This window comes from Sminthopsis crassicaudata, chromosome 2, assembly GCF_048593235.1.
Source record: "Sminthopsis crassicaudata isolate SCR6 chromosome 2, ASM4859323v1, whole genome shotgun sequence".
NCBI lineage: Eukaryota > Metazoa > Chordata > Mammalia > Dasyuromorphia > Dasyuridae > Sminthopsis > Sminthopsis crassicaudata.
In genome coordinates this window covers 110,073,273-110,085,558 of record NC_133618.1, presented here as the reverse complement: position 1 = coordinate 110,085,558, position 12,286 = coordinate 110,073,273, and the positions used below count along the sequence as shown (strand labels likewise).

The 12,286-nt window shown below is 40.9% G+C and overlaps 1 protein-coding gene across 11 annotated transcripts in view; it reads left to right on the top strand.

Annotated features, from left to right (window-relative positions):
• Positions 1–11,905, top strand: part of BCL11A (BCL11 transcription factor A) — a 123,030-nt gene extending 111,125 nt beyond the window's left edge. For 5 of the 11 annotated variants that reach the window (XM_074286985.1, XM_074286987.1, XM_074286989.1 and 2 more), the window contains 2 exons: positions 1,168–3,172; positions 11,319–11,905. In XM_074286985.1, the coding sequence (XP_074143086.1) occupies positions 1,168–3,170 (2,003 nt within the window). In that variant the 3' untranslated portion in view covers positions 3,171–3,172; positions 11,319–11,905. The remainder of the gene's footprint in view (positions 1–1,167; positions 3,173–11,318) is intronic. The other 6 variants (XM_074286995.1, XM_074286994.1, XM_074286990.1 and 3 more) reach the window with 3 other exon arrangements.
• Positions 11,906–12,286: the final 381 nt, after the last annotated feature.

Genomic DNA, 12,286 nt, shown 5'->3' with positions numbered 1-12,286 from the left:
CACGCGATGTTGTATAATTTAGTTCACGTTGTTAGCCACTCAAAATAATGAGGAGGAGGAGGATAGTGTAGCATTTCTCAGCTTGCTGCCTATGATGGAGCAGGCTGATGTAAACTCACTGTTCCTTCAACTTGGGACTGGTATGTATTCCTTCATATACATACCCACATACATACATATATACATCTATGCTTTGGGAAATTTTGACATCTTATCATTTCTCATTTGTTTTTGTGAAGTGCCCCTTACCCATACATCCTAAGAATGGGTGTGGTGTGGTATTCACTATTGTATACTGAAGATTTTATGAGATCCCCTTGAGAAAATAACCATAGGTACCCTGAGGGTGCTGAAAAATTATACTTGGAAATTACTGGTCTATACTTAAGTGCTCACATTACCTACAGGGGGCATTATGACCATATTTTAGACTAAAGACAGTATTTTAATTTAAATAATATCAGAAATTTGCTTATTTTGAAATTGTAAAATGAAAAAGAGCATTTCTAGAGCACAGTGTCTTCTGTCTTCATTGAATCTTAGAAAGAAATGATTATCTCTTTAGAGAGCTCATTGCTTCAGGAGACAGAATTGCTGAAGTGTAGAGGGAAGAAGGTAATTTGGATCCTTATTGATCATCAGGTCCAACCCAGTCACTTACAAGTGAAGGAAACAGAGGTCTAGAGGGGCAGCCTGTAGTGTAGAGAGAGTTGGACTTGGAGTCAGGAAGACCTGAGTGCAAATCCCACCTCGGACACTTACTAGCTGTGTGACCCTAGACAAGTATTTAACTTCTCTGGACCTCAGTTTCCTTATCTGTAAAAATGATAGACTTGGACTCCATGCCTTCTAAGGTCACTTCCAGCTCTCAAACCTATGATTCTAAGATCTAAAGCAATACCATCTAGTTAGCAGAATGCATCCAGGGTATAATGTTACGAATACTCTCCAAAGGTGGTGATTACCTAAAGGACCCAGTCCCCTCACCTTTCCTACTTCTTAGTCTGGGCTTTCCAACCTCCCAGACAACCAGAGTGTAAAAGGGGGAGAGATGGAGGAGCTGAGGTGTGGGGAGGCGGGACAGAATAGGAATGCAACAGAAATAATCGATTGCTAATCCACGACTTCGTGATTAAACTTTTATGTACCTGTTGTATTATTTTGCAGGTAAAGATGAGCCCAGCAGCTACACATGTACAACTTGCAAACAGCCATTCACCAGTGCATGGTTTCTCTTGCAACACGCACAGAACACTCACGGATTAAGAATCTACTTAGAAAGCGAACACGGAAGTCCCCTGACCCCGCGGGTTGGTATCCCTTCAGGACTAGGTGCAGAGTGTTCCCAGCCACCACTTCATGGGATTCATATTGCAGACAGTAACCCCTTTAACCTGCTAAGAATACCAGGATCGGTATCGAGAGAGGCTTCGGGTCTCGGCGAAGGGCGCTTTCCACCCACCCCCCCTTTGTTTAGTCCTCCACCGAGACATCATTTGGATCCCCATCGCATAGAGCGCCTAGGGGCAGAAGAAATGGCCCTGGCCACCCACCACCCGAGTGCCTTTGACAGGGTGTTGCGGTTGAATCCTATGGCTATGGAGCCTCCCGCTATGGATTTCTCTAGGAGACTTAGAGAGTTGGCAGGGAACACGTCTAGCCCACCGCTGTCCCCAAGCCGGCCCAGCCCTATGCAAAGGTTACTGCAGCCATTCCAGCCAGGTAGCAAGCCGCCCTTTCTAGCTACGCCCCCCCTCCCTCCTCTACAGTCTGCCCCTCCTCCCTCCCAGGCCCCAGTCAAGTCCAAGTCCTGCGAGTTCTGCGGGAAGACATTCAAATTCCAGAGCAACCTGGTAGTGCACCGGCGGAGCCACACGGGCGAGAAGCCCTACAAGTGCAACCTCTGCGACCATGCGTGCACCCAGGCCAGCAAGCTCAAGCGCCACATGAAGACCCACATGCACAAGTCGTCCCCCATGACGGTCAAGTCCGACGACGGCCTGTCCACCGCCAGCTCCCCGGAGCCCGGGACCAGCGACCTGGTGGGCAGCGCCAGCAGCGCCCTCAAGTCGGTGGTGGCCAAGTTCAAGAGCGAGAACGACCCCAACATGATCCCGGAGAACGGGGACGAGGAGGAAGAAGAGGACGACGAGGAAGAGGAAGAAGAGGAGGAAGAGGAGGAGGAGGACCTGACGGAGAGCGAGAGGGTGGACTACGGCTTCGGCCTCAGCCTGGAGGCAGCCCGCCACCACGAGAACAACTCCCGGGCTGGCGAGGAGAACCGTTCCATCCCCGACGTGATGCAAGGCATGGTGCTGAGCTCCATGCAGCACTTCAGCGAAGCCTTCCACCAGGTCCTGGGCGAGAAGCATAAGCGAGGCCACCTGTCCGAGGCCGAGGTGCACAGGGACACTTGCGACGAAGACTCAGTCGCGGGCGAATCCGACCGCATAGACGATGGCACGGTCAACGGACGCGGCTGCTCCCCGGGAGAGTCGGCGTCGGGGGGCCTGTCTAAAAAGCTGCTCCTGGGCAGCCCCAGCTCGCTGAGCCCTTTCTCCAAGCGCATTAAGCTCGAGAAGGAGTTCGACCTGCCCGCCACCGCGATGCCCAACACCGAAAACGTTTACTCCCAGTGGCTCGCCGGCTACGCGGCGTCCCGGCAGCTCAAAGACCCCTTCCTCAACTTCGGAGACTCCAGACAATCGCCTTTTGCCTCGTCCTCAGAGCACTCGTCGGAGAACGGCAGCTTGCGCTTCTCCACGCCACCCGGGGAGATGGACGGAGGCATTTCGGGCCGCAGCGGCACGGGAAGCGGTGGGAGCACTCCGCATATTAGTGGCCCGGGCCCTGGCAGGCCCAGCTCAAAAGAGGGCAGACGCAGCGACACTTGTGAGTACTGTGGGAAAGTCTTCAAGAACTGTAGCAATCTCACTGTCCACAGGAGAAGCCACACGGGCGAAAGGCCTTATAAATGCGAGCTGTGCAACTATGCCTGTGCGCAGAGTAGCAAACTCACCAGGCACATGAAAACGCATGGCCAGGTGGGGAAGGACGTTTACAAATGTGAAATTTGTAAGATGCCTTTTAGCGTGTACAGTACCCTGGAGAAACACATGAAAAAATGGCACAGTGATCGAGTGTTGAATAATGATATAAAAACTGAATAGAGGTATATTCATACCCTGCCCCCCACTCCCCTACCCAAACCCACCCCCTCTTTTTGCCCCCTTCGCCCCACCACCTGCAACCCCCCCTCCCATCTCCAGTAGAATTTTTTCTAGTCCCTTGTGATTTAAAACAAACAAACAAAAAATAACGGAAGCTAAGAATATACAGAAAAGTGCTTGTCACCAGCACACCTGTTTTTTTTTTCCTTTTTTTTTTTTCCTTTTTTTTCCCTTTTTTTTTTCCTTTATGTTCTCACCGTTTGAATGCATGATCTCTATCGGGGCAATACTATTGCATTTTACGCAAACTTTGAGCCTTTCTCTTGTGCAATAATTTACATGTTGTGTATGTTTTTTTTTATTTTTTTATTTTGACTTAGACAGCATGTATGGTATGTTATGGCTATTTTAAATTGTCCCTGATTAGTTGCTGAGCAAACATGTTGCTGTTTCCAGTTCCGTTCTAAGAGAGAGAGAAAAAAAAGAGAGAGAGAGAGAGAGAGAAAAAAAAAAACCATGCTGCATAACTTCTGTAATACATATCATGTACAGTTTTGTTTTATAATGTGTGGAGGAAAAGACAGTCTTTGGATTAACCCTCTATGGACAGGATGGATAGCACTGAAAAAAAAATTGCTGTATTAGCTAGATGTCTGTCTCTAAAGGGTTAAATGTATCAATTGGATAGGGGAAAAAAAGGCCTTGAATGGATAAATTAAGAAAAAAAAGATAAAACGCAAATTTGTACTATCATTTGGTTTTAAAAATATGAGTGCCTTGAATCTATTGAAACCATGTTGATGGTTCTTCCTACTTGTTATAAACTTGTAGCTTAATTCAACATTGGGTAAGGTGATAAATCTTTAGAACCTAGCAAATGAATTCTATATTGTATTTCTCACAACAATGGCTACCTAAAAATATGACTCAATATGTCCTAGTTAATCATCATTCTCCCTTTAGTTTAATTTAAATAAACAAAACAAAACAAAACAAAACTGATTATAGCAGTATAAAAGCTATTTTGCTCCTGGTGAGAGCTTAAAAGAAATGGGATTTTTTGCCCAAAGTTTTATTTTTTTTAATCAATGATTAAATTGAATGTGAAACGTGCAAAAGCCCTGGAACATGATTAAATACACTAGTAAGGAAATTCATTTTATGAAGATATTTACTTTTAATAATATCTTTTATTGATTCTGGCACCAAAACAAATAAATCCAGATCCACTTGATTGTCAAGCTGACAATCAGATTATAAACTTTAAGACCTTGTGTACCCATATAAAAAAAAAAAAAAAGGCTGGCAATAAGATTTTACAGAGTGTAACAGAAAAACAAAAAATAATTGTGATCATTAGCACAATGTGGTACTGTTTGCCATTTTAAACTAGAACAGGTGTATAAGCTAATATTGATACAATGATGATTAACTATGAACTTTTAAGACTTGCTTTTAAATGTGACATTCTAAAATAAAAGAGAGAAAGAATTTTAAGAGTAGCAGTATGTATGTCTGTGCTCCCTAAAAGTTGTACTTCATTTCTTTTTCATACACTGTGTGCTATTTGTGTTAACATGGAACAGGATTCATTTTTTTTTTTTTAATTAAGCTAGCATCCGCCCCAGTTGGTGTTCAAATAGCACTTGACTCTGCCTGTGATGTGCCTGTATCTTTTCTCTAATCAGAGATACAGAGGTTGAGTATAAAAATAAGACTGCTCAGTTAGGACAATTAAGTGCACTGTACAATTTTCCCAGTTTACAGGTCTATACTTAAGGGAAAAGTTGCAAGAATGCTGAAAAAAAAAAATTGAACACAATCTCATTGATGAGCATTAAAAACAAAACAAAAAATAAAAAAAAAAACAAACAAAAAAAACAAAACAAAAAAAAAAACTTTGCCAGCCATTTACTTGACTAATGAGCTTACTTACTTGGACGCAACATTGCAGCGCTGTGAATGGAAACAGAAAACACTTAACATAGAAATGAATGATTGCTTTCGCTTCTACAGTGCAAGGATTTTTGTACAAAACTTTTTTAAATATAAATGTTAAGAAATTTTTTTAAAAAAAAAACACTTCATTATGTTTAGGGGGGAACTGCATTTAGGGTTCCATTGTCTTGGTGGTGTTACAAGACTTGTTATCCATTTAAAAATGGTAGTGGAAATTTTATGCCTTGGATATACACCGCTCTTCAGGTTGTATAAAGCATACATTGGGGAAAGGTTTAAGATTATATAGTACTTAAATATAGGAAAATGCACACTCATGTTGATTCCTATGCTAAAACACATTTATGGTCTTTTTTCTGTATTTCTAGAATGGTATTTGAATTAAATGTTCACCTAGTGTTAGGCACTATAGTATTTATATTGAAGCTTGTATTTTTAATTGTTGCTTGTTCTCTTAAAAGGTATCAATGTACCTTTTTTGGTAGTGGAAAAAAAAAACACAGGCTGCCACAGTATATTTTTTTAATTTGGCAGGATAATATAGTGCAAATTATTTGTATGTTTCAAAAAAAAAAAAAAAGACAAAAAGTGTGACATTATACAGATAAGAAGCCATCTAATGGCTGTTTGGCGAAAACCTGTTAGAATGTCACACGGATGGCTGTCACAGAGGGTTGTACATATCTTTTTTTTGTTCTTTTTTCCTGCTGCCATACTGTATGCAGTACTGCAAGCTAATAACGTTGGTTTGTTATGTAGTGTGCTTCTTGTCCCTCTCCTATCACCCTACATTCCAGCATTTTAACTTCATATGCAGTAAAAGAAAGAAAAAAAAAAAAGGAAAAAAAAAAAAAAAACAATGTTTTGCAGTTTTTTTCATTGCCAAAAACTAAATGGTGCTTTATATTTAGATTGGAAAGAATTTCATATGCAAAGCATATTAAAGAGAAAGCCCGCTTTAGTCAATACTTTTTTGTAAATGGCAATGCAGAATATTTTGTTATTGGCCTTTTCTATTCCTGTAATGAAAGCTGTTTGTCGTAACTTGAAATTTTATCTTTTACTATGGGAGTCACTATTTATTATTGCTTATGTGCCCTGTTCAAAACAGAGGCACTTAATTTGATCTTTTATTTTTCTTTGTTTTTATTTTTTTTTATTTGGATGACCAAAGGTCATTACAACCTGGCTTTTTATTGTATTTGTTTTCTGGTCTTTGTTAAGTTCTATTGGAAAAACCACTGTCTGTGTTTTTTTGGCAGTTGTCTGCATTAACCTGTTCATACACCCATTTTGTCCCTTTATTGAAAAAATAAAAAAAAAATTAAAGTACACAATGTAAGCTTCTTGTGTCCTCATTTGACACACTCTGTAAATTACTTTCAAGAAAATAACAGGTTTTAAGAGAAGGCCAGTCAGTCTTTTTCAGGATTCTTTCTGTGGGCATTTTGACGTGTGTGTTGTATCCTAAAGAAACATAGAAGTACCATATTAGAATAGACATTTCAATCCAGGGAAATAGTTTTAAGGCTTTACAATTCTAGAATAATTTTCCAGAGCATAGAAGATGTATTTTTCTGTGTGAATATTGAAGCTTCCCCCCATTCTGCTGTAGCAATGGAGCCATTCAGGAATAAACTTACATCTTCCCCTGTAATGGCATTGTCCACATGGCAGTCCTTTGGGAATCTTTTTTTTTTTTTTTTGGTCTTGTCTGTGAAAGGGACTTTTCCTCCTGCCCCATCTGGAGCACATGGAACAAAAGAAAGCAATCAGTCCTCCAGTTTCCTTGCTAGCCCCTCTGTCAAACCAAAACTAACTTCCTTCTCCCCTCCCCTTTTCCCACCACTTTCACCCAAGACCCTAAGAATGGCAACAGGTGAACTCCAGATTTTCGGCCTGTGCTGCCCACTATTTTGTCAGCAGCCACTGAGGGTGTGGGGGCGTGCACAGCCTCTGATTTTACAAGATGCACAGTGTGTTGCACTGTGGATCTGAGATCAGACGAACCGGCCCTAAAACTCTACAGACCTGTTTATGGTGTTTCACTGGTTGACAGCAAATGGAAGGTGGGAACTCCCCTTCGTTTATCTTTTGAACAACCGGCAGGTTTATGAAATATTGTGCATATATTTGTCTTTAAAATCTGGAATCGTTAAGCTCTTTTTTTTAACCCCTTCTTAGAGGTCTGTGCATGTTGTCGGTATTTTTATTTATTTATTTATTTTTTACAAATACTGCATGTTGCAGCATCTTTTTGCTTTATTAAAACACATTTCCTTCTGTGATACTGTGTCTCGCTGTTCCTAGTGTAACTGGATGGATATGACATTGTTTTTTTATTTTTGTGCAACCAAAGCCAGAGCTGTTGTTCTGTTGTCTTGTGGTGGTGGTCATTGTTGCCCGATTAGCCAGCCCATCTAGCCTTTTCATAGGTGGCACTCTTCCTATGGATGTAGTAATATTGATCTTAGGGAAGAAAATCTTATTAGGGAGATGATTTTTCCCCTAGCCTGTTTAAGAGATGCATCTATCCCTTTGAGGGGTAAGGCTAAAGAGTTTGGGGGTGAGAAATGGGAAGGGGAATAGTAGGCAAGATGTACAGTTGGTTATTAGTGTGGAAGAGATTGGATGATGAAAAGGGGGGGAAGGTGAGAGAACAGATGAATTCAAAACTGTCAGAAAATTAGGGCTCAAGGAGGACATTGATGCTTTAGAGAAGGCAGTATTAGACATGAACACAGTGTTGGGACCAGGCAGAAATCATAACCAATGCTTTGCTCTTTGGGGACTACATGACTTCAGCTCTACCACTATTAGAGGTCCATAAAGTTTGCATATTCCTGTTACTCTTTTAATGGGAAATTGTTACTGCAGCTAAACAGATTTTTATATAGAGTACTCATTTTAATTTCTCCATGTATAATGTGATAGTGTAATTAGGTTTGCATTCTGATATGTAGTATTGAATTAATATAATATTACATGTATGTATTTAATTCAAATTCAGAATTTCTAAATCATGGTGGTGGTGGTGATGGAAATGATGATTCACCCTCTGATGAATGAGAAATTGTGTTTGATTTACGCCTTTACAAGGCTAAATAAATCTAGTGGGAGGCCTGACAGCTTCTTTAGTTCACCTAGTCTCCTGACTTCCTTAAGCCCTCTTTTAAGAGATTATTTCTGAAGCTGCCTCAATAATAGATGCATCAAGGATTAGTTAACAAGAACACAACAACAAGAACATATAGGTTAGATTCCAAGTGGTAAGCAAATATCTTAATGCAAACTATACATTTCCTATTGATGTAATGAATGCATGGTGTTTAAAAACAGAAACCATTTAAAGGTATTTTTAAAGAATTCTGAAAGATTTCAATGATATCCCTGTAGGAATTTACAAGGCATTGTGTCCCTCTAACCCTGACCTTCCAACATCTTCTCTCCAAAATGAACCTTGCTATTTATCTCTACTTAAAAAGATATTTAAATGAACAGGAATATTATGAGGATGGCGGTAGAAGAGCTTTCGTTAAAAATTCCATTGCCTACTGATTTTAGTACAGTTTTTTTTTTTTTTTTTTTTTTTAGGGCATACTTTCCATTCCCCTTCAAAAGATGTGTGATAGCCTCTGAATTTTAAGGCTAAAAAAGGGACTGAAAACAACACCGTGCCCTTTCACCTCAGTGGTTCTACCTACACTTAACAGACTTGTAAGAAGTCATATGAGTATATGGCCTTTAAGTTATCTTGGCAATCTCAAGAAATGTGAAATTTTTTAGTTTATCCCAGAAGAATGAATGTGTGTCATTGTATAGCTATTTTTCCCCCAAATGTGTGTTATACTTATATAAAGCTTGAAGTGAGAAAAGTAAGGGAAGTAGGACCATTTGGAAATAGTCTAAAATAGAGAGGCAAGGAGGTAGAATGGCTTTGCTTATCCATAGACAAAAGTCTGCTAAGAAGAGCCAGGATTTTTCAGGCCTTCCTGGAAGGAACTTAGATAGCTTCATCCTGCCTTACTTCAAGCCCTGGATAGACAGAGAATAAGTGAGGGAAATGGATTATTTCATTATTTGTCTTTAAACACCATCCATGTAATTAAAAGTTATTTTTGGATAAGTCTGGTGTAACTGTGTATCCATTATGATTCTATTAAATGCCATTGTTGCAGAGTCTCAAGTGTTCTAGAGTGGGCCGGTACCTTTCTACTAAAAGTTAGTGGAAATTTTGCCAGTGTTGAGAAGATTGATAGTATTCTCCAAACTGGCTTCCGCCCACCTGCCTTTCAAAACATAAGCTACCTAGTAAATTTTCCTTGGTGACTTTTGAGACAGAGATACTCCCAATTAAAGAATAAATGGGTCTGTTTCTCAAGAAATAGACTGGGCCACGGGACTTGAATTTGGTATTATGTGCCTACATCACAGTTTACTCTGGCTGCCAATTGTATACTTGGATTATTGGGTGTGCTTGCTTGATGTTATCAGCACTCATTAGCCTGCTGTTTCATTTGCTAAAAACACATGGCTGTTGAATCAGCCTTTAGGGGGATGGGTTTCTTTCTGTGTTTCACAGTGTTATCCATGGTCCAAGAATGCAATTGATTTCTACTTTCCTAATGGGGCAGGGGAAAGCAAAAGTGCCGAGCTCTGCTGCTGTTGTATGGAAGTGTGTAACCTTGCCCAAGCACAACACAATGGTGGATACAATTATCTTTTTGTTGTTGTTGTTGTTGTTTGTTTTAGTTTTATTTTATTTTATTTCTTTTTCATTCTGTAAAAATGACAAAAGAGTTTCCTGTGGGAAGTATAAAAAGAAACATGCAAAATATGTCTTTCACAGGAAAAGCAAAAATGGATGAAAATAGGGATTTCCATAAAATGTTTTCATTTGAAGTAGGGCCTTAATATTGGGCAGGGAACTTGTTGCTACTAAATAAACTTGTAAATAGTTAAGTGCTCAACCTGAAACTGTATTTTGATTTCCAGTGAGGGCTGTAAAATACTGGTGGGGCTGGGAGGGGGGGGGGGGGAGAAGTGACAAAAGTGGATTGTTTGGGACATCCTTGTCTTAAAGAGAGGCAAATACCAGTGTCTGGGCAGCGGGACCTGGGAATCCTACTTAAAAAGAGGTGTTACTGTGGGATTCTCAACGTTCTCTGGTCCTAGTTGGACTCAGCAGGCCCAGGTCTGGTCCCTGAGGTTCAGCAAGGGGGATACACAAGAGCAGCTGAGTGCTAGACCCTGGGCCTCCAGCGCCAAGTCAGGGGAGAAGAGGCCCCAAGCCCCTGCCTCGGGTCACCATGGCAACGGGGCCTGGAATACCACAGTGGTGGTCTTCCTCAGCACATCCGGACTCCCAGTCCTGCAGCTTCAATGTACACAGGAGGGGAAGAAAACCAGGAAGAAAATAACCATCCCTTTCTTCCCTTCCCCTTTCTCTTCAACAATGCTTCTTTCTCCCCTCCTCTCCCTCCCCCCCGCCAAAATTGAACAGCGCTTTTCCAAAGAAACCACAGGCAGGTTTGGGGGTAACCTTTTGGGGTTCTGGTTTTCTCTGCAGAGATTCGTCCGACTCTTGTAAATCTTTGGCTGCTTTGACGTTGAACTTGATGACATTCCATGTTTTTGTTGTGCTGCTTTACATTGATTTTTATTTTTGTTTTTTTGTTTTGTTCCCCCCCCCCTTTACTCTCCTTTCCTTTTCCCCTTCCCCTCCAATCAAAAAAAAAAAAAAAAAAAAAAAAAAAGAAAAAAGAAAAAAAAAGAAAAAAGAAAAAAAATACTGGGGTACATATGACTTGTCTCGTTACCTGCATTTTTTTTCCACTGGAGGTGGGTGGGTAGGGAAGGGGAAAGAATGTTCCCCCGCAGACATGTGTGTCTTAAAAAGTTTATTTGGATTATGAAGTGGTATAAAAGGGAGAGCCTCAGCCCCGGGTGGGCAAGAATGGGTGGGGAAAATCTACCTTTGTGGGGGAAACAACCAGAGACCAGAGTGTTGGGCTTGGGTTTGAAATTAGAGCCTGAGACTCCAGCAGCTCAGGTTTGTGGCTGATTCAGGTTAATTGATTAAGAAAAAAAAAAAAAAAAAAAAAAAAGGCTAGGAAGAGAATGAAATATTGCTGGGCCAAGTTACACCTGTATTTTTTTTCCCCCTCTCTGTCCCCATCCTCTTTCTAGGTTCTTCACACACCCCCATTCGGCGTAGTGCCCAGAGAGCTCAAGATGTGTGGCAGTTTTCGGATGGAAGCTCGAGAGCCCTTAAATTCTGAGAAAATTTGATGCCCTTTCCCCCCACCCAAGGCAGGGTGGGATGTCCTGCCGCCCAGCCGACATCAGAGCGTGGTCCGTCATCCTGCTAGTTTGTGATGTTTTCTGACAGTAGCCTCCAAGAAGCCGTCGTGTGAAGACAGAGTCCTGCGGAGTCCTTCCCGTCTGGGCCTGCAGCACCATTTTATTTATATTTTTTAATAAAAAAAACAAACAAAAAAAAAAACAAAAATATAAACAAACAAACAAACAAAACAAAACAAAAAAAAAACAACACCAGACCAGAATCGCATTGGAACAGTGAATCAGTCCCATGTTATAGGGCCTACCGGCCATCACTGTCTTTGGGTGACAGCCAAGCCCTCTTGAAACCAGCCAATTTAATTACCTGTACTGTGGAAAAAGAGCATGAGCCCCCCAACCCATTGTTTCTATACATTCTACGTTGTCTTTTAAAACTTGTGCTTAACATTGACACAATAAATGTTGGAGCTTTAGGTTCTGCTTGCTTGTTTTTTAATTTTTAATGCTTCAGAGACAATGCAGCTGGTTATGACTTTGTATTACTGTATCCATTTGCTACAGATTACCCCTGGGTGGGTTGGGGGAATGGGAGTGTGCAGTGGGGGGGAAGGCAAGGAAGATAAAAAAGGTTAACATCCACAAAATGGCATAAATTTTCAAGAAGAATCAAAATGCAAAGCTCTAGGACTAAATCATAAGGATATCATAATTAATGTAGTAATAGTGTTGCTGTTTATTAATGCTGAAGTGTGGTTTTCCTAACTGTCTGACTTATAATTTACATACCATTAAATAATACATAATGTGGCATATTACATTTCTGGTTTTCAAATCTACGCTTTCGGTGGCACAAT